Source organism: Drosophila subpulchrella, chromosome 2R (genome assembly GCF_014743375.2).
Source record: "Drosophila subpulchrella strain 33 F10 #4 breed RU33 chromosome 2R, RU_Dsub_v1.1 Primary Assembly, whole genome shotgun sequence".
NCBI lineage: Eukaryota > Metazoa > Arthropoda > Insecta > Diptera > Drosophilidae > Drosophila > Drosophila subpulchrella.
Window position 1 is genome coordinate 6,215,290 of NC_050611.1, and position 21,985 is coordinate 6,237,274.

Here is a 21,985-nt window from a genome sequence, read left to right on the forward strand (position 1 = left end):
CAACTCTGGTGGCGCATTTGCTTGTTGGCTTGCTTTGATTCGTTCCTTCTTGATGCTGCGGCAGGAGCATGTCCTTGCTGCTAGTGTGCGAGTGTGTGTGTGTGTGGGTAAGCCAAGCCACAATCGCAATCTCCAATAAACACCCGGCTCTGCGCTCTCTCCACACACACACACACAAGCAAACGGCAGAGAACTTTCGGTTCGGTCGCCATCATGACTCACAAAAAGGTGAGAGGAGTAGAGAGACGGGTAGCGGAAACGGATGTGGGAGAGAGCAATGGTGGCTCCCCACCAATACACCCGTAAACCGGATGACGCAGCTGCGCGGCTGGCGCTCGTATAATCGTCTTGGGTTTTGACATTTTGTTTTTGTTTTATAATACCCTTTGTGATGTCGGCGCTTTCGAGTTGCTCTGCATGTCCTTCCCCTCGTCTGTCCCGCTCCGCCCCCTTGACCCTCTTCAAACGACGTCACTCTTGGCCTCGTCTTCTAACCGCCCACCCAAAGCTTCCGCCGCATCCGCCACCCACAATTGCCACCTCCCAGTTAACTGTAATTGAATTGAAGAGAAAATTGTTTTTGCTCGTTGCTCTGTGGGTGTACTTGTATCGCCTGAAAGTATATCTAAATGTACATATAAGGAGTGTTTCGAATCAATTTTTAATAAAATGGTATTAAAACTTTATTTTTTTCCAAAATTAATATTGAATATTTCCCCAAAACCTCTCTTAAAAATTTTATGTTATTTGGTAATACATATTTTACAGTCTTACATATATTAATAGATCATTTTAGGTCTAGGGACTTCTTTTTTTATAAATAATAATATTGAAATAAGCTTTTATTTATTTATTCCCAAGCATTACTTATAGTTTAAAGTTTTCATGCCTTATAGATCATTTTTCGCTTTTCTAATACAAAGAGTAGCTTCTGGTTCTTCTCGAAATATTAAAGTCGTCTTTTAGCAGAACTATTCCAAACTTGACTAGCAACTATCACTTTCAGAAATATCTTAAAACAAAATCTAGGCATGGTTGTAGTATGTTTAGAAGAACCTGTAATATAGAATAATTTAATTAAAGCTTGCACATATTTGTAAAATATAAAATAAAACGCAAAAAACTTAAGATTAAACTTAGTCTCTTTAAAAATAATATTCTTTTAAAGCTTATTTAAAAACAAAACTCTTCATTAAGTGTATGATGGTGTGTTTCATTTTTATATGTATTGTTATTTATTCTTTCTATATAAACACTCTTATTTAAGACTTTGTGGCCCCGGGTCCACTAATCCAATAATCGATAAATGTAGCTTGTCTGGGAATGGAAATGGTGTAGAACCGGGTGGCATGGGGGTTCCGTTCCGCTCCCCGATTTTGTTGTGGGGCTTTTGCCATGCTTAATGCGCCGACATTAACTTTGTAACAAATGAGATGTCGGAATACAACAGTCAGGATCCTGGCAAGCCACAGCCCCACCTCTCGCTCTCTCCTTCGCTCCTTTCTCCGCTGCTTTCTCCCATCTCTCTCTCCATCTCTCTCTTTGTGTGGGGGAGAAAGCAAGAGAGAAAGCTGGCAGAAGTTTATGCTCGGGACAAAAGTGAACAAATGCAAAAGTCAAAGCGCTTTGCCGCCATGGCCACGCCCACCACGCCGAGGGAGGAGCGAGTGAGAGCGAGAAAGAGCGATAGAGAGAGCGGCTTTATCCTGTAATAGCTAAGGCTACCCTGCTGCGCGAGCGAGACAGGCGATGCCGTGCGAGCGGGACGAACAGAGGCAACAGGGTTGGTTCTTGACATTTGAACGGCGACATTTCGCATTGCCAGGATACCAGGATACATACACGAATACACCCACACCGACGAATCTCTGCGAATCCCACCCACAGGACAGCGAAGGGTAGGGGCGGCCAGCCTTATCAAGTGCAGTGCACTTTATTTAATCAATCAAAATTCATGGACTGCCTCTTTTATTCAACATTCAGACACATTGTATCTTTGATTTACGTCCCGGTCATACTTTAACAGCAAATCCTAGATATTCAGCTAGCGGTCCTTAATATAAAGACGCTATAAAATCTTAATGCCATTTCCGTTATTAAAACATAAATGCATCTGTGTTTCATATTTATTATTTACAGCAGCTGAAATGTAATCTCAAGATCATGCAACTACAAACTTTTCAAGATTACAAGCACCCCATTAGTTTTTGCTTTCATCAGTCATCTGTTTAATATATATTAAAGGCATATGTGAATCAAAACAGTTTATATGAAATAGTAGACTAAAATCTAGAGTTTATAAATAAATAACTCATAAGTCATAAAAAAGAAATTTGTAAAGCCCGTTAAAATAAAAGAGTTTTATACCTACCTATATATGTATTTAGACATGAAAAAACTCTGAGTCCTAGCGCATATAAATAATTTATTTAAAGAACAAATACACGTGTTTCAACAAAGCTTTTTTTGTCTGTGACTTACATTTGACCTCTTGCGTTATCAAAATATTTTGGGTTTACCACAGGGTAATCAATTTTTAATGGGAAGGGTAATCAATATTTAATAGGAATATATATTTCCATACTTATGTTTTGCAGACTAGGCCTTTTTTAAATTGAGTCAAAAACTATATAAAATAATTAGAGAACTTTTTACTTGGGATGAATGAAACAAAAAAGTATTTAAAAGGAAAAAGTATACTGAGTAAATAAACACCGAACAGATAACTCAAAGTCGAAACATATTACTTGGTACTTTTGGCAGCTCGGGAATAAAAGGAGTCAACTTTTCAAGTCAGCTATAGTTTCAAAATACAAATTAACATGAAATTATTGGTGAGTAAGCTAATTAGGATCAAAGGTAACTTAAAGTTAAGTGGTTTTACCCTTTAGATTGTTGTATTTTCCACTGAATTTGCTTGACGTGGATACGACGGAGGACTTAATAATACTGAAAGTGGATTTGGCGGGTCCGTTCTCCAGAGTGGACAGGAAGGATATGGAAGCGGGCAGGGTGGATACGCACCCAGCCTTCAAAGTGAGCAAAGAGGATACCCAATACCCAGTCTCCAAGGTGGTATTAAAGGATTTGGTGAACATTTTCCCCAGAGTTGACAGGGAGGATATGGTGGCGGAAAGCCGAGCATGATTTTTATCATCACTTGCATGATAAACACTGCGACCATCATAGTCATGGACACTATTAAACGCCCCATTATAAAAATACATTAAAAAGCATACAAAATAAATTAAAAGCTATTACTATCAAATGGCATAAGTCGTTCTCTTTTGTCGGATAGTAATTATAAAAATTTTATTTGAACTGTTTTTATCGATTTTGGGATTATTGTGAAAACTTGCCATTGATAGCTTTACATCGAAAGACGTATTGTTCTTGAATGTACATAGTTCTTAAAGGTTCTTAACTTATGTTGGCATTCATGCTCAATAAGAAACCAAAAGTACTAATTATTATAAAAAGAAATAAATTTCTCATTTAATTCTGTTTTGGATTCACAATCAAAGATTATTTTATGAATAGTTAATTCATGTTCTATCTGCTATCAGGCACATTGACATATAGTGCGTTTATGCGATGTCCATTTCACGCTTTAATTTCATGAAATGGGCTGATTCGTGTGTGCATAAACACCGTTTAATGAATTCGACAACACACGAAAGTTGACTATGAATTCAACCTCAAAGCGTGAAATGGTGACATTTAAACTCCGGTAACTCTATATAATTATCGGATACATAAATACACCTTACATTTAACAAATTAGTTGTTCATTTAATGCCAATGGAAACTTATTTTCATCTTTTATTTTGACGGTAAAAAAATGTTATACTGGCTAGCACAGACTTTATCTTTAATACTAGCAAGATTATTTCATGCTAATCGAAAAAAAATCGGTTTAATAATCGCTAACACCTTTTTCCACCGGTCCGGCATATCTGTCAGCTGAGATTAATAAAATGCATGAATTCGGCGGTGTCGCATAAACAGGCGCAAATTTTATTTCACGCTTTTAAGAAATCATGAAACTCCTAGCATAAACATAGTAATAGAAGTGTGCTTGATAGGTAATCTCAAAGTCGAAATCTAATATATGTATAAATAGAAGACATTTCCGTTGTTGAATTTAGTTTAAGAACTTGAATCAACATGAATCTATGGGTAGGCCTTGCGGTAGTAAAGTAACCTGAACTAAATTTGGATTATTCTTCAGGTTGTTCTTTTTGCCTTGCTGGCCCTTGCTTCTGCCAACCGTTTTCATATCGCATTTGGTAACAAGCGGGACAAACTTTGCTCTGATGAAAGAGGATGGACTACTCATCACGGGCATCTCCGTCGCAGGTGCAAATAAAGTTATTATAAATAATAAGCAATCTGTCCAATAAATTTTTCGGTGCCTACCTATATAAATTTATGCGAATATTAAACAAATTGTAACTATTTTAAGACTGTTTGAAAGGACATGATAATAAACATATAATTTGAAAGGCAAACTATAATAATAATGTTATAAGTCAAAAATGGAGCATACTTAGCTTTCTTCGTGCGTCTGGAAGATTTAAATCATTACCTTGCTAAGACTTTGCAAGAATAACAAAACAAAATTTTAAAAACTTTAATTATATAAAAACATTTTTATATCAAACGTACAACTTAAACTCTATTAAAGCTCGACCCTTCATAACGAAAATTTAGTTGTCTATTGTTTTATTAATGTTATAAGTGCATTACTAATTTTTATAATAATTCACAATATTAATGAGAATACATGTATAACTTCTAACTTAAAATTATACTGTCTTTCAAGGCGGTCCCATGTCGACGCACGTCTTGAACAAAACACAAAAACTGGATTCTGATATTCTATTCGTTCTTCATAACCCCTTATTTATTTAAATAGGTCTTATCAATTAAAAAACTCACACTCATGCTTACCAAAATACGCACATACCTTGTATGCATGCCTACAATTTTTTTTCAGAAAACAAAAACAATGGTCTGATTGCTGCTTCCTCCGTCTGTGATTCACATGTTGTTTTGTTTCATCTAAAAATTGACCTCTTGTTTGCCTTATCAACATTTTTGGATTATTACGCGGTAGTACTATGTAATTGGGAATATTCCTTGAAAGATTATAATTTATCATATTTATTTTTGCCGTTAAACAAATTTTATGTTTTTAAAAGAGAATTTCATCTGTTATTTAAGTGCAATAAGGCAAGAGGTATATCAGATAAACTTAACTTTTCAGCGTTGATAAATCTAGAGTAAGGTACGCTAATAGGTATCTCATAGTCGAAATTACATTTTGAATTTCTTTATGACTCGGGTATATAAAGAGGCCAGTTTTGGAGTCCAGTTTAGTTCGAAAATTTAAATCAACATGAAACTGCTGGTGAGTAGGCTAAACGATTAATAAAGTAGCCATAACTAAAATTGGTTTACCCTTTAGATCGTCCTGATTGCCTTAGTGGGGGCTGTTTTGGCCAGACCCCAAGGAGGATTTGGACCTCAAGGAGGATTAGGTGGACATCACGGAGGATTCGGCGGACAAGGAGGATACGGCGCACAGGGAGGATACGGCGGACAGGGTGGTCTTGGTGGACCCCGAGGAGGATTTGGTGGACCTCAAGGAGGATTCAATGGACCTCAAGGAGGATACGGCGAACAGGGAGGATACGGCGGACACGGAGGGCACGGCGGTCAGGGAGGATTCGGCGGACGCAACAGCGAATTTGGTGGTGGTTTTAACGGACAGCATCATGGCCATGGACATCATAATCGTCACGGCTACTAATTCCCCAATTTGATAGCAATATATATCAAAACAATTCAAAACAATAATAAAGGAATTACTTTTCCGCTATTTAACTAAATACTGTCCTGATTTTTACGGTAACAGCTCTTTTTGGATTTCAGAGAGTAAAATCAGAAAAATGTGAAACTCATTTTGATTGTCTTAAAAAAGAAAATCACCCGAGTGGATGGAAATGTAAAGTATACAAAAAAGAAAGAAAACTTCGGCAAGCCTATGTTAATATACCCCTTCAGCATAAATCTTATCATGGATTCATGCATTTAAACCTGCATGCATAAATTTGTAATTCTGAATTCTTAAAATCATTCCATGCCCCAGAGTATAAGAAAATACGATTAAAAACAACGAAGCTACAAAATGTATCATACTATTTTCTTATATTTTTTTCTATCGTTTCTATGGCAGTTTTATGATCCAGTAAAATAGAAAATAGGATCAAGCTTGTTCCGGCTTTTATTTAACCGGCAATATAAACAATTATTTTTTGAAAGTTTCACCGCGATAGCTTTAAAACTGAGACTAGTTTGTGTAGAAATGGACAGACGGCGGAGATGCAGATAAGGCTAGATCAACTAGTCTGATGATGCTGATCAAGAATTTATATGCCTTATAGGGTCGAAAACGGATCTTTGAAAAGTTGGCATTGTGGTTTGAAAATAAAGTCTAATCAGTTTTTTTGTATTATAAAACAATACATAAATAAATGACTTAGTGTCGACTCTATCTGTGCTAACCCGTTGTACACTATGTGTACTACACATTATCAGAGCCTCGAAATTCTTATCAAAAACCAATGATTTGACAATCAAAACCTTTTCTTGTTTATACTTTATTTTCGATGGATTCTGAAAAATTGCTTCTCAAATTAAATTCACAAAAAATAAACAGGAGAACAGATACCCGATTCTCAGCTAAGGGGAAAGCGAGGGAGATGGAAAAGCAATGCGCCACCTAGCGGCTAAAACCTGGCACCCACATTTTTAAAGATTAATTATATATATCAATATCCGTCTACAGGACAAAAATTGTTCAAAGCATCCATTAAAAAGTTATTTGCATATAACCCATTAATCCTTTGGTTTTTAATTCGTCTTCTTATTTTTGAACCGGTTTCTTCTATGACCCCGAAATTTTGTTTTCGGGGGATATTTGGTATCAATAGATTTTTGTGACATCCTTGTATAAAACGTCTACAGTTTCTAAATATCAATAATATAATAACAAAATAGTACTAGTATGCTTGTTAAGTATTACTTCTTCAGCTTTTAGTGGTAGCTATGTTGTATTATGCGGTTTTTATTAGTCATCTAAAAATACGATAAATTCAAAATGGTTTTTCACTGCTTGGGTAAACCAAAAATCAAAAAATATAAATCTGTAATACGTTAGGATTTTTCTGTAACAAAATGTGAGCAGGAAAAACAAGACAACAAATTTTAAAAGTTTATCGAACGTATTTTTTTGCTTGGTAATACCTATACCTATACCAGAAAAAAAAATATGTAATTAATTTGTTTATTCATATAACAAAGTAACAGAGCGGTTTCAGGTCAATGTCAAAGACTTTCTTCATAAACTGAGGGATGATTGGCAAACAAAGGTAGATTATTGCATGCCTTGTTTAACAAATCATAATCAGGTATCTACAGGTACACTTACCCTTCAAGTTATGGCAATGAAAGTGGCATGTTTACTTTTCGAATTGAGCGCTATTTACAACCAAATGCGTTTGACACTTAAGTCATGATGCCTCGTTTGGCAATCCAGGGATCTTTCTTCCTATAGGAAAATACCCCATGGAGTGCAGTAGCCCAGCAGCTACTCAGGAAAACAATAAGGGACCATAGACACACATTGAGGAAGGCACAGTTACTATTTCGTTATATTTTGAAGACTCAGTTTTAATCTAAATAGGCTTGTTCAATTGTTTGTTCGGTGTTTTCTTTTATTTCGTTTGTTGTTGTATATGGGCTTTAATTTGAATATTTATTTACAATTTATTTAAGACTCGTTACACCCTCGATCAAGTCAAATATAGTAACAGTTGCAATAAACAAGCTTTCAACTTATTGCTTACGTGTCTCATCAATATAATTTACAAGAAAAACTTACTTAAGGCTAATCTCCGTTGATGTTTGCTTTATGTATGTCTCTGTGCTTCACGCATAATTTACTTTACGGATATTTACCGACTGCTTATATTGTTGATGCTTCGTTTATTTGTAGTAATGTGTATTTTTACTAGTGAGAATATTGGTTGGTTAATTGAGAGTATATATATATAATCACTATATATATCTGACTTCTACATACCATTTTTAACATTTGTAATTTATGTACGTTCGTAATTACGAATTGGGCTTTTACTATGCGCTTGCGGTTGGTTTTCTTTGTATAAATAAAATAGAATAATTTTCGCTTTTGCTTCGCTTCGAATAATACATGCCATATACATTCATATAAGAAAAATGCTGGATTACGATTCTCATAACTTATGGTTCGACGTTAACCAAATGAGGCCCTCGGACAGGCCATCGCCGGATGTGGCACATGATGGTTGTACATACCAATTGCGATCTCTTATTCTAGTTAAACCTAGTTTTTCCTGGATTTCATGGGGTTTCATTGCTAAAAGTTAAAGAAGGGAGATTCATTAGCAGGTTGAAAGGATTTTCTAGGCACAGTAGTTACCATCAGGCAGATCCTGTTTGTTAGCAAATATCAGTATGATGGCGTCGCGCATCTCCCTATCGTTAATTATCCTATGCAGCTCCGTGCGCGCCTCGTCTATCCGATCCCGATCCGCACAGTCTACGACGAAGATCAGACCCTGTGTACCCGTGTAATAGTGTCTCCATAGCGGCCGAATCTTATCCTGCCCGCCGACGTCCCACACATTGAACTTGACGTTCTTGTACGTGACGGTCTCCACATTAAAGCCCACAGTGGGTATCGTTGTAACTGATTGCCCGAGTTTTAGTTTGTACAGAATCGCTGTGGGTGTTTAAAGACAAGATCAGTTAATAAATCAATTAGGCTGATGAACAGAAAAGCACTGGCTTAGATTCGATTTTGGTCTATTAAACATACATATGAACATCTTTGAATTTGATTTAATTAGTTTAAAAAACTGTCGAAGGGAGTTTAGAACTTTCAATATCTGCGAATTAATAAGTTTAACTATTGCACCGTTAATGGTTTCCGTTTCCCATCTAATTTGGGGAAGAAAAAACACATATTGATATACAACTCACTTAAAAACATCCAGAGAAATTGATGGAAAGGCTACCCTATATTATAAATGTTTGATGAATTTAATCGAACGACTGTTTCCTATAGATTTTATTCCAGTTTAATAATGTATTACGTTTTATAAGAACGACTATTAGTGTGAGATATGCCTATCTGAATACGTAACTGCGAAGTCATAGGAAAACTTTGTTTCCCAACTAAGATATGTTTCTAGTTCATCGCAAAAGTCCCTACGATGCAAAATCGAATTTAAAAGGCTTTTCATATGCTCACTTGTTTTTCCAGCCGCGTCCAGTCCGAGCATGAGAATTCGCATTTCCTTGTTGCCGAAAATTTTTGATAGTAGCTTTCCCATGGTGCTGATGTGTCATCCATTAAACCTTAGCCAATCTGAAAAAAATCGAGTTGAGTTGACAAGGGGTTTCAAGTGAGCATGCATATCGGCGAAATGTTGGCTGGGCGAGATTCAGGGCAGGGTCAGTGAATTTCCAGATAATGGTGCCATTGTAATACAGTTTGCTTTGCCGTTCTGGCAGTTAACATATCAATTTATGATATAAGAACGCCGACGCGCGAAGGCGCGCAAGTGATAGTATATGTACATATATGCAGGGCCCACAGAGGGCTATACAAGCACAGGCAATTTGGTGGCCATATAGAGCTCAATCGGCGGCGGAAGTTAAGAGCATTATTTTGCATAATAATATCACTTACATTGTCAGCACATCGCTATAAAGCGAAAAAAAGAAAGAGCCAGAATTTATCAGTGAAGAGCTTCCATCGCACACAAACAAACACCATACACATATATGGGGAGTACAATTGGACAGATAAACAGACTATAGTGCCTCGTAAATTAAGGCAGAGTTATCTCAATTGCGGCGGACTTATCGCTGGCTCCACTGAATGGGTGGGTGGGTGTACGAGCCCCGCCACGCCCCGCCCCGCCTACTAAAGCCGGCTTGGGACTGCGACCACCGATATCGGATGGTTTTCTGGATTCTACGGAATTTCGTTCGCTCGCTCTCTCTCGCTTGCCTACGTCACAAACACGCCCGTAACACACATATACACACCCAAGTTTCCTGACGACCGCCGTTACGCACCGCTTTCCAGCCCAATTCGATCCACGCCGGCCTAAAATCAGTTAACATGTAGTGCCAAAGTGCGCGGGCCAGGCATAAAATGCATTTGCTAGCACACGGCGGCCAAAAAACTATAACTAACAACAACAATTTTGCACTAATCTTCTTGTATTTATATTACACATACACGAAGCAATGTGAATTCAGGTAATGCGCTAAAAAATGCCAAAAGCGCCTGGGGGAAAATACCGACAATACTGAATTTAGCAGTTGGACGGCAATGACACGTTACTTTTTGTTCACGAATTTAGAAACCGCGATTATCGGTTTGCCTGCCATGGCAACGTTGTGAAAATGGTTCACGATTTCGATATATATAGATGTCGACAATTACTATGTTTACCCTTATTATTTACAAAAAAAAAGAATCACAGTCCGCTCAAAAAACAGTCAAAATATAAAAATGTACTAAAATATACTACAAAATGTTCAGCACGAATAATACATATTTATTTAACTTAAAATAATAAAATAAAATTTGGCAACAAGTGGAAAAATGTCTATAACTCAGCCTATAACTCAGTATATTACAAAAATGTTTCAAGTAAAAGCATTTACTTATTCAGTACATTTCAAGTAGAGATTGCATTTTGAGTAGAATGTAAAATGTGGTTCTTTTATTTAGTATATGATTGTTTCCTGTTTTTTGTAGACCCGAGCTATGCATTAAACACAGTGTAAACGCTATTTCGGAGTAATCGTGTTATCGACAAACTCGATGGGTTTTCAAGGGTATAATGTTCTCAAATATACCATTAAATACCAGATCATAAATATTCCTTCGACTCGACCTCAGGATTTTAAAAAATATCAATAAGATATACCATATACTGCAATCGATATTTAGGAAATATTTATGTAAACCTATCGTCGCCATCAGCTGTTCAAGAGAGAAATCGGTAACTACATCGATTGATTTCAGCTTCTTTCGCCAACTTCATTGTTTTATTTTTAAGTTAAGCAACACTTGCTATACTTACGGGAAAGGGAATAATGGAACTGAGTTAGTCGTCGAACAGGTCAGACTCGACTCGGAAAACATGGCTGGCATTTGTCCCCGGGAGGCGGTTCGGGTGAAAGTGAAGGCAAGTGAAAGTACAAGAAGGCGAAAGGGCTAGACAACAAAGGAGCTGCTCAAACGATGACCCTCTAACAATTTCTTTCCAATCGAAACCCCTTAGAAATGCGAACCGACTTCTGCACGACCAGAGTGGCGGAAGTTCTCCGTGGACCCACAGATCACCACGCTGGAGGTGCTCTATTCCCTGCTGGCCAAGGCCTTTGACGTCAAGTCTGATTTCTCAATCAAGTACAAGGCCTTTGACCCGGCGGGCAACGAGATCTACCTGGCCGTGCGCTCTGACTGGGATCTGGATGCCGCCTTCCTGCGGATCCACAACATATCCATTCAGACGGCCTCGGAGCCGTGCCTCATCCTGCAGATCGACGTCAAGCCGTTTACGGTGGTCAGGGAATGCGAGAGGGATATGGCCTCCCCGGGTAAACCCTCCTCGGGATCGGGTGCACCTGGTCCCACATCTGCCGCTCCTACAGCACCCGCTCGCGAGTTGATGTCACCATTGCAGTCCTTAGGAGTCTCCCAGAAGTACGTGCAGCACATGCAAACCAAACTGGGCAGCTCCATCTTGAACCAGATGGAGAAGACCTTCTCCATCGTGCAGAAAGCGTTCAACCTGTCGGAGGAGCACATGGCCAATCTGCCGCCACGACCGCCTATGTGTGACAGCGAGTTCCGGCTGTTTCTGGACGCTCTGGGCCAGATTCAACGTAAGGACGAGCTGCATAGGGTCATATTTCTGGGCGGCATTGATCCCAGTTTGCGGCGTGTGGTGTGGAAACATCTACTCAACGTTTATCCCGGAGGCGCTAATGGGCTGGCCCTTGATGGGCACCAGCGGATGGAGTTCATGCGTCGCAAGTCTGAGCAGTACTGCCGACTGAGGGACACCTGGAAGGCGGCCGTTAAGCGAGGCAGTGTGGCCGGCGAGCTCGCCTACGTGACCAGCATGGTGAAGAAAGATGTGCTGCGCACGGACCGCCTGCATCCATTTTATGCAGGCAGCGATGACAATCAGAACATCGCGGCGCTCTTCAATATCCTCACCACATATGCACTCAACCATCCAACAGTATCCTATTGCCAGGGCATGTCGGACATTGCCTCACCCCTTCTTGTCACCATGAACGACGAGGCGCAGGCCTATATTTGCTTCTGTGCCATAATGGCACGAGTGCGCGGCAACTTCATGCTTGACGGTATTGCGATGACACAGAAGTTTGCCCATCTGACGGAGGCACTGAGCTTCTATGATCCAGAGTTCTGGGAGTACCTCAAGTCGCAGCAGGCGGACGATCTACTCTTCTGCTACCGTTGGCTGCTGCTGGAGCTTAAGCGGGAGTTTCCTTTCGAGGATGCGCTGCGCATGCTGGAGGTGCAGTGGAGTTCGCTGCGCTACCGGAGCGGCGGGGAGAATGAGCTGCCACTCTTCGAAAAGGTTAGTGTGAGACCCAATGTCGCTGAAAAATTATTAATCAACCTTTACCTACAGGAATTCGTACCCATTACGGATGGATCCATGCCCAACAGCGCCAGCACCTTCTCCAGCTCGTATAGCGCCACGCCGACCAGTCCATCCTATCTGCTGACCAAGCCGCGCGAGAATCCCTATACCAAGGTGTGCGCGCTGCGCCGACAGAGTTCATCAGCCTCTCTGAGCTCACTTAGTTCATCGTTGGGGACCGGTCATGCCCTAGACAATACGAAACGCTTAAATCACAGCCTAGACGACAATATGTCGCGCCATGCGACCGCCGCTGCTCGTCGGCAGAGACGAACTTCTTCCAAGGTCCATCAGAGCCTGGACGAGACGAAGATGTTGGCCCTGATTGAGGGCGCCATGGATAACACGAATATCAAGTTGGCGCAGGAATTGTCCGGCGGCGAGGAAACCGAAGATGATGATGTATTTGATAGGAAGGAATCGCCCAGCTTTCTGGAAACCAACCCGTTTAAGGATGATGCCCAGAGAGCGCCAGAAAATGGAAACGACGCAACACCTCCTGTCTCGCCAGGTCGAGCCTTTCTGTGCAGTTCGTCCTCATCGAATCTGGATGAGGACTCTAGAGAGAGGATGTCTAAGGTGCAGCCCAATAATATCCTGACCGTGAGTAACATTATCGCCAAACAGCTTGCTACGAATGCCAGCCAAGTGAGCGAAAGTATGAAGCGAGTGAGCACCTCCAGTGGTGGCCACTTCAAGGATCTCAAAGAAAAGCTGGCAGCAACCAGTCGCATCGGGCTGTCCTTTGATGGGGAAAGGGATGACGATGGCGAGCGGAAGATGCCGCCAAAGCTTGTGAAAAACTTTAATGAATTCCTCAATTTTGCAACTATTAATAAGAATCGTATATCCGATCGTTTTGCCACTCAGCCGCAACAGGCAACAGCATCGACTTCGGTCACTAAACCGCTGGTTCAGCTAAGCAAAAGCGGACTGGGTGGCTCCCAGGACGAATCCGATTCCTCATCGCAGCCGGAGACCAGCTGGAGTGCATCCACAGCCGCGACGGCCATTCAGCAGGCACAAGACTTGAGCAGCTATAACCTGCAGCTGGATTTGGAGAGCAATCATCTGTGCGAGCCGGACGATTCAAACACACCGGATCAGGACCCCGACCAGGAGTACTACCCCATGACGACGGCCATGACTCGAGAGCTGCGCTTGGAGGCCGAAAATCTAGATCGTCAGGTTTTCGGACTGCCTTTTACGGAGAGCGAGAGGCGGGATGACATAGAGTACGAGAAGCTGGATAAGGACGCTCTGGATTTAGTGGAGGATCTCAAGGAGAACGAGATCATAACCTGTCCCGATGTCAGCGAGCTACATATGCGACGTCGTCAGCGACTGGCGGCCAAGAGCAACAGCGTCCAGCAAAGCGAGTCGCATGCCTTTAATCCTTTCATCGACGAAAGCCAACTTCTCATGGATGGGCACAATCCACTGGGAATGCGCAACAGCAGCAGTTTGCCGGAAGTCATCCTGCCCATTTCCACTGAGCCCAGTCTGGTGGAGGTGTCGCCTTTGGTGGAGATCGCCACGAATGCAGATGACGAGAGCGCCTACGCAAGATCCCCGCAACGTTCAACGCATGTTAATGGGGTCAGTGGACTGAACGCCACGGCGGCTGCACTGCCTCCGCCCTCGGAATTCGGTGGAGGCAATGCATTCCTCATGTTTCTCTGCCTGACCCTGCTGCTGCAGCACCGCAACACGATCATGAAAGCTGGCATGGACTACAACGAGATAGCTATGCACTTTGATAAAATGGTGAGGAAACACGACGTTACGCGGGTTCTCAATCAGGCTAGGCGAATGTTCGTGGAGTACCTTAAGGCGCATAGCAGCCCACAGCGCCAGAGATCACCTAATGGTTCTGTTTCCAATGGATCCACGGGGGCAAACTTGACTGCTTCGTTGCCGGCGTAAGCTGGTTATAATCCTACCCAGCTCTTGTAAAACCGTATAATTCCCACAGTTTGGTCTACCAGTTAAGGGAGGCAGCCTCCTGCGTATCTTGCCTTTTTTATGATTTATTATTTAACTCAAACCTAATGACATTATTTCGATTTGTCATTAGATATTAGCTTCAGATATCAATGTACCTTTTTTCCAAATGTATTTGTTAGGCTCGTCTCCTATAAAAAAAGAATATCACCTCCCGATGCCCTCATTTTAGAACTTAGATTTCATAAAAGCTTTACTTAATATATCCTTAAACTCAAAAGTCGAAATGGCTAAGTGGTCTTGCTCAAGGTAGACGGCAGCGTGTGTAACCAAAGTCTTCTTTTTTATACGTATACCGATTTTGTACTTTCTTATTTTAAATTAAGCTTTTATTTATACTTTATCATATATGAATGTAACTGCACCTATTTTGGCCAAACGATCAAATGCGGAGTGTTTGGTTAAAAATCACTTTATTTCTCTAGTCTGCTAAAGCATTCCATGCTCTTGTAAAGGTAATATTTTAGGCTAAAAAACGCAGCTAAATATTAATTTCTGCAATTAAGTTGACGGACCTATAACCGAACTAACTATGATCTTATTATCTTTAAACGTTCTGTATCTTATAAATCTCCAAATTTACTCGGAAAACAAAGTAATTTTGTAAATTAAAATTGAAACCAAATGGTAAAAGTTAACGATGTAAACTTACGAAAACCAACTTTTAAACAATCGATTAATAAACGAATTCGAAATAAATATAAAGCATACAATTTATTGGAATCAAAACAAGTTTTAAGCACAAAAAATCAAAGAGACTTCAAAGAAAACAATAATACGGACATAAATCAGAAAATTCAGAAGTTGTATTTTTTCTTAAGCCGCTCGCGAATAAGGACACCTTTAATCAATTTCTTCCAGTTTCCATAGACGCGGGTTTCGTACTTCTCCTGCTCCTTGCGGACCTGCTCCTGCTGATCCTCTTCCCAGGCGGCCTCCACCACTTCGCGGAACTCCTCGCAAACAATGAAGCCATCGTACATGGGATGGCAAGCGCCCTGATGGAAATCGAATCCTACCACTGCATTGGCACAGTCGATATTCAGCTTCTTACAGATGCGCAACAAACCTGGCACTATAATTTAATTTGGACTTGATTATGGCGAACGGGAATGAGTTATTTAACTTACATTTCAGGTGCACTGTCTTCTTGGGCAGCATACAGGCCTTAAAAAGTTCAACGTTGCCATAGGCATTTCGCGGCACTATTCCATTCTCTGCAGTAGGTGGATCGTAATCCTGAGTCTGCCAATAGCCAAAGATCTCCAGTGGTTGGTCTTTAATAACAGAGCGAGTTAGCTGAAAGTCCGTTTTGGAAACTTATTATATATTTTCGACAAACAAGAAGTCAAAAATTACCCTATCCCACTTGGGACGCGCCTTGACCACCTTGTAAGGCTGCTCGCCGAGCTTCACAACGCGGGCGCTCTTGAGCCAGATATCCCGCGAGTGCAAGACATGTACACAGTCCCTTGAGTAAATCGCTTCTCCACGGATGAAGCCCAAAGTGGGCGCGTCGGGCGGATACAGACTTTGGAACTTAAGCAAGTGCCTTTCCAGAACATAAAGCGGATGGTCCTTGAATTCGGTAATGGACTTGGGTAGGGGTTTATTGGCGTGGATGCGGCGCAACTGCTCATCCTCCGTAATGTCGCGCTTAGTGGGTCGCCCGAGATACGGGGTGATGGTTTCATCCAGCCAAGCTTTTTCTACGCGGGCCTTGCGCACAGTGGTGCACCAACTGGAGCAGTATCGGGCGGTCACATCCTTTAGGCTCTGATCGTCCTGGAAGGCAAATACATAGGCCAATCCTGGCGTTGCATTTTTCTGTGGAGGAAGGAAATGGTTACTAGGCAGAGGCTAAAAAGTCATCGGGACTCACCCTTATGGTGTCGACGCAGTGCAGTTTGCCTTTGAACATATCTATGCAGATCCACTGCTCCTCCACCTCGGACCACACCTCAACCCACATGTCAGAGGCGTCCAATCGACACTTAACCCTTGAGCCGCCCTCATCATCTGTGGACATCACTCGCCGATCTTTGCGCAGGTTTTGCACTGACTTGGGCAGTACAGGAGCCTTCTTCACCGGCTTGGCAGGCTCGAACACCTCATCGGATTCCTGTGAAACTTTCAGCTTGTCCAGCCGAATGCGCTTTTTAGGCAGCGGGGCATCGTCGCCGCCATCCAACTGAGGAATGGCCAGCTTACTGGCTTTTTGGTCACGGGTTCGCAGTTGTCGGGTTGGTACTGCTTCAGAGAGAAAGTTTGGAGAAATTCGAGCCTTGGTTTCCGGACTCTTTTGGCTCTTTTGAGGAGCTTGAATGGGTTGGACTGCAGCGGATTTGCCCCCAAGAAAAGTCGGCGAAATGAGTACCTTTGGGGACTTGCTTCGCGATCGGGTTTCCTTGGTGCTTCGTTGCTCCTGCGAATGTTTCTCTGCCGGATTAGCATTTTCCGCATCACTGTGCTTGGCATTTAGCTGCTTTACCTTGGACAGCACCAGTTTGGGTAAGACTGGGGATCCAATCAACTGTGGTTTCTCCTCTGCTTTGCGTTGTGTTGCGCCCCTCCGTGTGCGACCGGCTACTGGAGAGAAGGTTTCTAATGGAGCGATCCTAGATTTCTTGCTTTCTCCTGCTTCAGCCATATTATGAGTGGTGGCCCTTTTCAGCAGGGACAACTGTGGTTTAGCTACTACGGGAGACATGTTAAGAGCTGCCTTGGAGGTACTTGGCTTGTCCTCAAAAGAAGTATCTGATTTACTGGAACTTAAAGATTGTTGGTTCTTTGATTTTGCAACCAATTTTGAGGACAGACTCTGCTTTAAAACCTTTTTGTCTTCCATTTTCGATGAACTTGATTTAGAACGTTCTGTATTACTTATTAACGGTTTGGGGCTGGATGAGATACTTGGTTTCTCTTCAACAGAAGTATCGGATTTGCTGTAACTGCTACTGGATTTTAGCTTTTTTGCTTTTTCACCCAGTTTTGAGGAGAGACTGGGTTTCAAAACTTTGTTATCATCCTTGGCTATACTTGATTTAGCGGGTTCCGCATCTTTTTTTGTGGGTTTGGAAGTGGAAGATGATTTACTGACAGGCTTACGGCTATCTTTCTTCGGACTGTTCTCTTTGCTTTTCTTTTCAGACTCTTTTGAAGCAGTTGACTTACTGCTTACCTTTTCCTTCTTTGCTGCTGCTGGCTTCACTGGCTTCTTATGTTTTTTGGGCTCCTCATCCTCAGCCTCACTCTCCTCCTCCTCCGATTTGGCCGTCTGGCTTTTGTTCTTCTCATCTGGCTTAAGTTTAATGGGAATCAAATCACTAGCCGCCGGACGCAGAGGCAACGGCTGGAGATTCACGATCAGACGACAGTGCATGCCCATTCCCCGCGCAAGAACAACGAATATGAAGATCATATCCTGCTTGCAGCGGGCTTCCTTGCGCTTGATCTGCTCCAGCAAAGACTCCAAAATGGAATTTTTGCTGTCCGCCGATTGCTCGGAATATAAATTGGGACTCAGCAGCTTGACAGCCGTTTTAAACCATGTGACAAGGGACTGAAGATACTTGAGTTCGGTGCCCCGCTCCGTGGGATAGGCATTCTGGCTGGGCAGGAGTTTAAGGGCAGCCTTCATCAGGGCATCTGACTCGCCCAGCAGGCGGTTGTACCTTAAACTGCGAGCAATCTGGCACATCAGGCTGACCTTGTGCAGGAGCAGCTGGCGGTCCTTGATGTCCCGGTTGAGGCGACGCTTTAGGGCCATCTCCAGTTCATGCTGGGTCTTTTGCTCCTTGGTGGGACGAAGTCCCTGCAGGCCCACGTGAATCTCCAGGTCGCCAGAGATGTTTGGGGTACCGTCTTCGTCCTCGTCGCTGGAAAGATCCGCATCTGGAAAGGGAAGTGGAATCGGGGTGATGATATGGCACTGAACTGAATGAAAGACAGTGATGGAAAGGGTTTGGTTTGTGTCTGTCTGTTTGTATACTCGAAAGCTATATATGCACATGGACTTTTAAATAATAGAGGTGATTCTCAATATGTCTAATTTTAAATTTTGTACAAAGAAACTAAATAAAGTTTGAAAGTTATTAAGTTATAATGAATGAAACAATTATGGTATATGCTAATTTTATTTTTACCTAAATAAACCAGTAATTAAATTATTAATCCTTAGGAAATTCCCATCACTGATAAGGCGGGAGGATCAGGGCAGGGAAGGCAGGCTAAAAACACCCAGACAGAGAGCATGGATTCCTTTCAACATTTTGCATTTATTTATTTATATCATTTAAAGTGCATTTTAAATTTCAATCATTGAGTTAATTACAATCAACATTCACTAAATTCCGCTAAAATTACGAGTTTTATTTGATTTATTGCATCGTTTTTTCAAGAGTATATCATTAATTAATTAGATGTCGTACTCTGCATGCATTTTTGTATGTTAAGTGAATACAATTTTGCTAAAGTAAATTCGTTCAACATCAGTTCTAATTCGTTAGCTACTTGTTAATTTCTGTGAAACACTTGCAATTGCCATAAAGTAAGTACACAAATAGTAGACTAGGCCATTTTACTAGCTATTAAAAATTATTTTTGTATATTACTGGTTTTGCGTTTAAAATCCTCTTGTATTTCATCTTTTGATTTGGTTAACTGGAGTCCTTTGGACTTTGACGTGTTTAGCTTAGCGTGGCAAACAGAAATTGAAAACTCACTAAAACAATTAAAATAAATGCATTTTCTGAGTAAACTATTGTTGATTAACACATTTTTATTAGGTGTGTGTGTGCAGACATTTGAACCACGTTTAGAATTCCGTAAACATTAAGTTTATGCTTTTGACTTTTCATCCATTTAACACGCAGATTGAGCTAGAGCTAGTGCAAAAACCTTTTTAAATGTTCAGTTGATTTCTTTTGATTTTGTTGATATTGAAAAAGAAACTTTGATTTTAACAAGCTTTTATGATGATTTTCCATTTAATCCTTTTATCGACCTAATACTTTTTTGCGGACAACTGTGTACCTCATGCCGCAGGAATCTTGGATTTGGCTTGGCACCTCCTAAACTAGGGCATGCATCAACGGACTCATGGCCTGGTTAGTGGATATAAATAGGTTAGTAAGCCAAGTTACTGGATAAAGCGTTCTCATCAGCATCTCATACGCTAGTTTCTCAGTCTAATCGACTAACAATATGTTACAGTAAATAGGTATATTGTAGATTCATGGCCATTATTTTGACGCGGCTCTTCCAAATTTACATTCATGCATACAGTTGCGATTGAAATAAGAGCATTATATATTTGGGCTATTCCTTCTGATGTTATGTATACAATTGTTTAGTATAAAAAAATAGGTGTTGTAAGTTTTAAACTCTAATATTCATTGGTTTACATTAAGTATGAACAGAAAAATGTTATAATAAATGTGTTAAATTAGTGATTATTGAATTGTTATACAAAAAAAAGTCTAACTGAATACCACTAAATAATTGAATATAACAATATGTAAAGTCATGCTCTTATTTGGACCGCAGCTGTACAGGTCAGTTAGTAATTTCTATCTTTTCACATCGACAAATAAACTTAGTACAAACAAAACTACACAGTCTCATACAGAGCAATTTGGAAGCTTATTTTTGTTCATCAGATACCAGAAATGCCAGCGCCACAACCAACTTGGGTAAGCATGCTCCACTGCCTCCTGCCAACGCCATCTCTTCCTGGAGATTGGCCGTCAAACTACTTGCATTTTCGCCTACCTGCCACTTCCTCAAAATCGGAATCATCGGTGTCGCCGGCATTGGCGACCACTGTGGACACGGGTCGCGTCTTGGTGTGGCGCTTTATCCGTGTCGACTTGGTCTTGCTCAGGCGCGACGGTTCATCCAGAGTCGGAGGCGCTGCTGGTGGTGCTCCTCCTCCAGCCTTTCTTCGCTGATTCCCCTCCCGTTCCTCTACCTCTACACTCTGGTAGTTCTGGTTCTCGCCCAATGCAAGCAGTGCATTGACATCCATGGTGGCAGCCTGGCTCCTCGGCGGAGTGGCCGTGACATTCCGCTTGCTCAGTGCATCCCTAGTGCGCTCCAAGCTGTTCGCGTTCTCCAGAAGACCGCGAAAGTCGAAGGCATTGCCTGCTTTATCCTCGAAGCTGCTCTCGTTGTTGTCCTCTGATCCGGAGCCGGAGTCCGAGAGGTTCGTGATGCCCGCATTGCAATCGAATTGGGGCGCCGGCGACTTCTCCTTTTCCTTCTGGCCGCCGGCAAAGAAGGTGGAGTGCAGATCGAGATCGGCGGGATTCACCAGGTAGTCTTCCACACTGGATTCGCTGCTGGAATCAGCGGGATCGTGCTGATCCCGTGCACCGCTTTCATTGGGCGTTCTTACGTTTTTTGAACCAGAAGCCCGGGGCGAGTTATCCTGCTGTTGGGATGGTGAAGTGGGAAAGGTCTTTGGGGGCGGTCGGTACTTGTTGTACAGCTTGGAGCGTAGTGACTGACCAGTGGGCTTGCGTTTCTTCACCGAGGAGCCCTTGATGCCGCTCGGCGGCTTGTGATCGCTGCGTGGGAAGGAGGATCACATGAGCTATTGGAGGATCCTGCAGCTGGCATGCCCTACTTACCCCCTTTTTCCCGCCACCGCGGAAGATCGTCCGCTGGAGCCTGCCGCTCCTCCCTCCGCCTGCAGCTCATCGAAGTCACTGTCATCGTCGTCGGATGACTCGCCTCCCTTGGCGTCCTTGCTCGGCTTCCACTCGTCCTCGCTGGCCGAGAAGCCCTCGGACACGGAATCCTCCTCGTCGTCGGACATCTTCCCTTTTCTTCGGGCCGTTTTACATTTATGTATCGATGCGTGCCACTTGGTATTGATTTTTACTGCGCAGTTTTTTGGGACACGCGTTACACAAGAATATCCTCTGGTCGCTCACCTCCTGTCCAGCTTTTGTCCTGCTCTTGGTTGATTGTTTTGGGCCTGGTTTAAGTTCGGCTTTGGACGATTTAATTCAATTGCGAAATTCAATTCACATTTTCGCGCTTGGTGAGGCTGACTCTGAGAAAAAAACTTTGTATACCACTTTAATGGATTGAAAAATATACCAAAAATATAAAAAGGTCACGCTGAAAAATCGATTTTACAGACCATATCGATAGTTCTT

General features: G+C 41.8%; 4 protein-coding genes across 8 annotated transcripts; 2 read left to right on the forward strand and 2 right to left on the reverse strand.

Moving 5' to 3' along the window:
* Positions 1–5,379: 5,379 nt before the first annotated feature.
* Positions 5,380–5,894, forward strand: LOC119550470 (glycine-rich cell wall structural protein-like). The gene is made up of 2 exons (XM_037859159.1): positions 5,380–5,413; positions 5,471–5,894. The coding sequence occupies exons 1-2, from the start codon at positions 5,402–5,404 to the stop codon at positions 5,813–5,815; spliced, it is 357 nt and encodes a 118-aa protein (XP_037715087.1). The 5' UTR covers positions 5,380–5,401; the 3' UTR covers positions 5,816–5,894.
* Positions 5,895–7,711: 1,817 nt separating this feature from the next.
* LOC119551331 (ADP-ribosylation factor 6) lies at positions 7,712–10,372 on the reverse strand. Of its 4 annotated transcripts, XR_005219539.1 has the most exons (5): positions 10,165–10,371; positions 9,362–9,478; positions 8,528–8,830; positions 8,150–8,464; positions 7,712–8,077 (listed from the first exon to the last, which is right to left on the reverse strand). XR_005219539.1 is itself a non-coding variant. In XM_037860631.1 (4 exons), exons 2-4 carry the CDS (start codon positions 9,441–9,443, stop codon positions 8,322–8,324), a joined length of 528 nt encoding a protein of 175 aa, XP_037716559.1. In that variant the 5' UTR covers positions 9,444–9,478; positions 10,195–10,372; the 3' UTR covers positions 7,712–8,321. The 4 variants fall into 4 exon arrangements, 3 of the variants coding, with proteins under 3 accessions (XP_037716559.1, XP_037716560.1, XP_037716558.1); XM_037860631.1 differs by having other exon boundaries at positions 7,712–8,464; positions 10,195–10,372; XM_037860632.1 differs by lacking the exon at positions 10,165–10,371 and adding an exon at positions 9,803–9,963 and having other exon boundaries at positions 7,712–8,464.
* A 734-nt stretch (positions 10,373–11,106) lies between these two features.
* Positions 11,107–15,536, forward strand: LOC119552018. 2 transcript variants are annotated; one of them, XM_037861755.1, is made up of 4 exons: positions 11,107–11,132; positions 11,190–11,318; positions 11,415–12,749; positions 12,804–15,536. In XM_037861755.1, exons 2-4 carry the CDS (start codon positions 11,274–11,276, stop codon positions 14,739–14,741), a joined length of 3,318 nt encoding a protein of 1,105 aa, XP_037717683.1. In that variant the 5' UTR covers positions 11,107–11,132; positions 11,190–11,273; the 3' UTR covers positions 14,742–15,536. The 2 variants fall into 2 exon arrangements, with proteins under 2 accessions (XP_037717683.1, XP_037717682.1); XM_037861754.1 differs by having other exon boundaries at positions 11,129–11,318.
* LOC119552017 (DNA repair protein complementing XP-C cells homolog) lies at positions 15,515–21,898 on the reverse strand. The gene is made up of 6 exons (XM_037861753.1): positions 21,452–21,898; positions 20,592–21,388; positions 16,702–18,713; positions 16,179–16,646; positions 15,950–16,118; positions 15,515–15,894 (listed from the first exon to the last, which is right to left on the reverse strand). Exons 1-6 carry the CDS (start codon positions 21,637–21,639, stop codon positions 15,617–15,619), a joined length of 3,912 nt encoding a protein of 1,303 aa, XP_037717681.1. The 5' UTR covers positions 21,640–21,898; the 3' UTR covers positions 15,515–15,616.
* Between the last annotated feature and the right edge of the window lie 87 nt (positions 21,899–21,985).

Bases quoted from the DNA above. Each gene is read 5' to 3' on its own strand.
- LOC119551331 (XM_037860631.1), bottom strand. From the start codon at position 9,443: ATGGGAAAGCTACTATCAAAAATTTTCGGCAACAAGGAAATGCGAATT. The intron at 8,831-9,361 runs GTGAGCATATGA...AAACACCCACAG, and splicing joins GGACGCGGCTGGAAAAACAA to CGATTCTGTACAAACTAAAA. The intron at 8,465-8,527 runs GTAACTACTGTG...TTTAACTTTTAG, and splicing joins CAAACAGGATCTGCCTGATG to CAATGAAACCCCATGAAATC.
- LOC119552018 (XM_037861755.1), top strand. From the start codon at position 11,274: ATGGCTGGCATTTGTCCCCGGGAGGCGGTTCGGGTGAAAGTGAAG. The intron at 11,319-11,414 runs GCAAGTGAAAGT...GAAACCCCTTAG, and splicing joins CGGTTCGGGTGAAAGTGAAG to AAATGCGAACCGACTTCTGC. The intron at 12,750-12,803 runs GTTAGTGTGAGA...CTTTACCTACAG, and splicing joins AGCTGCCACTCTTCGAAAAG to GAATTCGTACCCATTACGGA.
- LOC119552017 (XM_037861753.1), bottom strand. From the start codon at position 21,639: ATGTCCGACGACGAGGAGGATTCCGTGTCCGAGGGCTTCTCGGCCAGC. The intron at 18,714-20,591 runs GTAGGCGAAAAT...TTCCCTTTCCAG, and splicing joins CGATTTTGAGGAAGTGGCAG to ATGCGGATCTTTCCAGCGAC. The intron at 16,119-16,178 runs GTAATTTTTGAC...ACGGACTTTCAG, and splicing joins CGCGTCCCAAGTGGGATAGG to CTAACTCGCTCTGTTATTAA.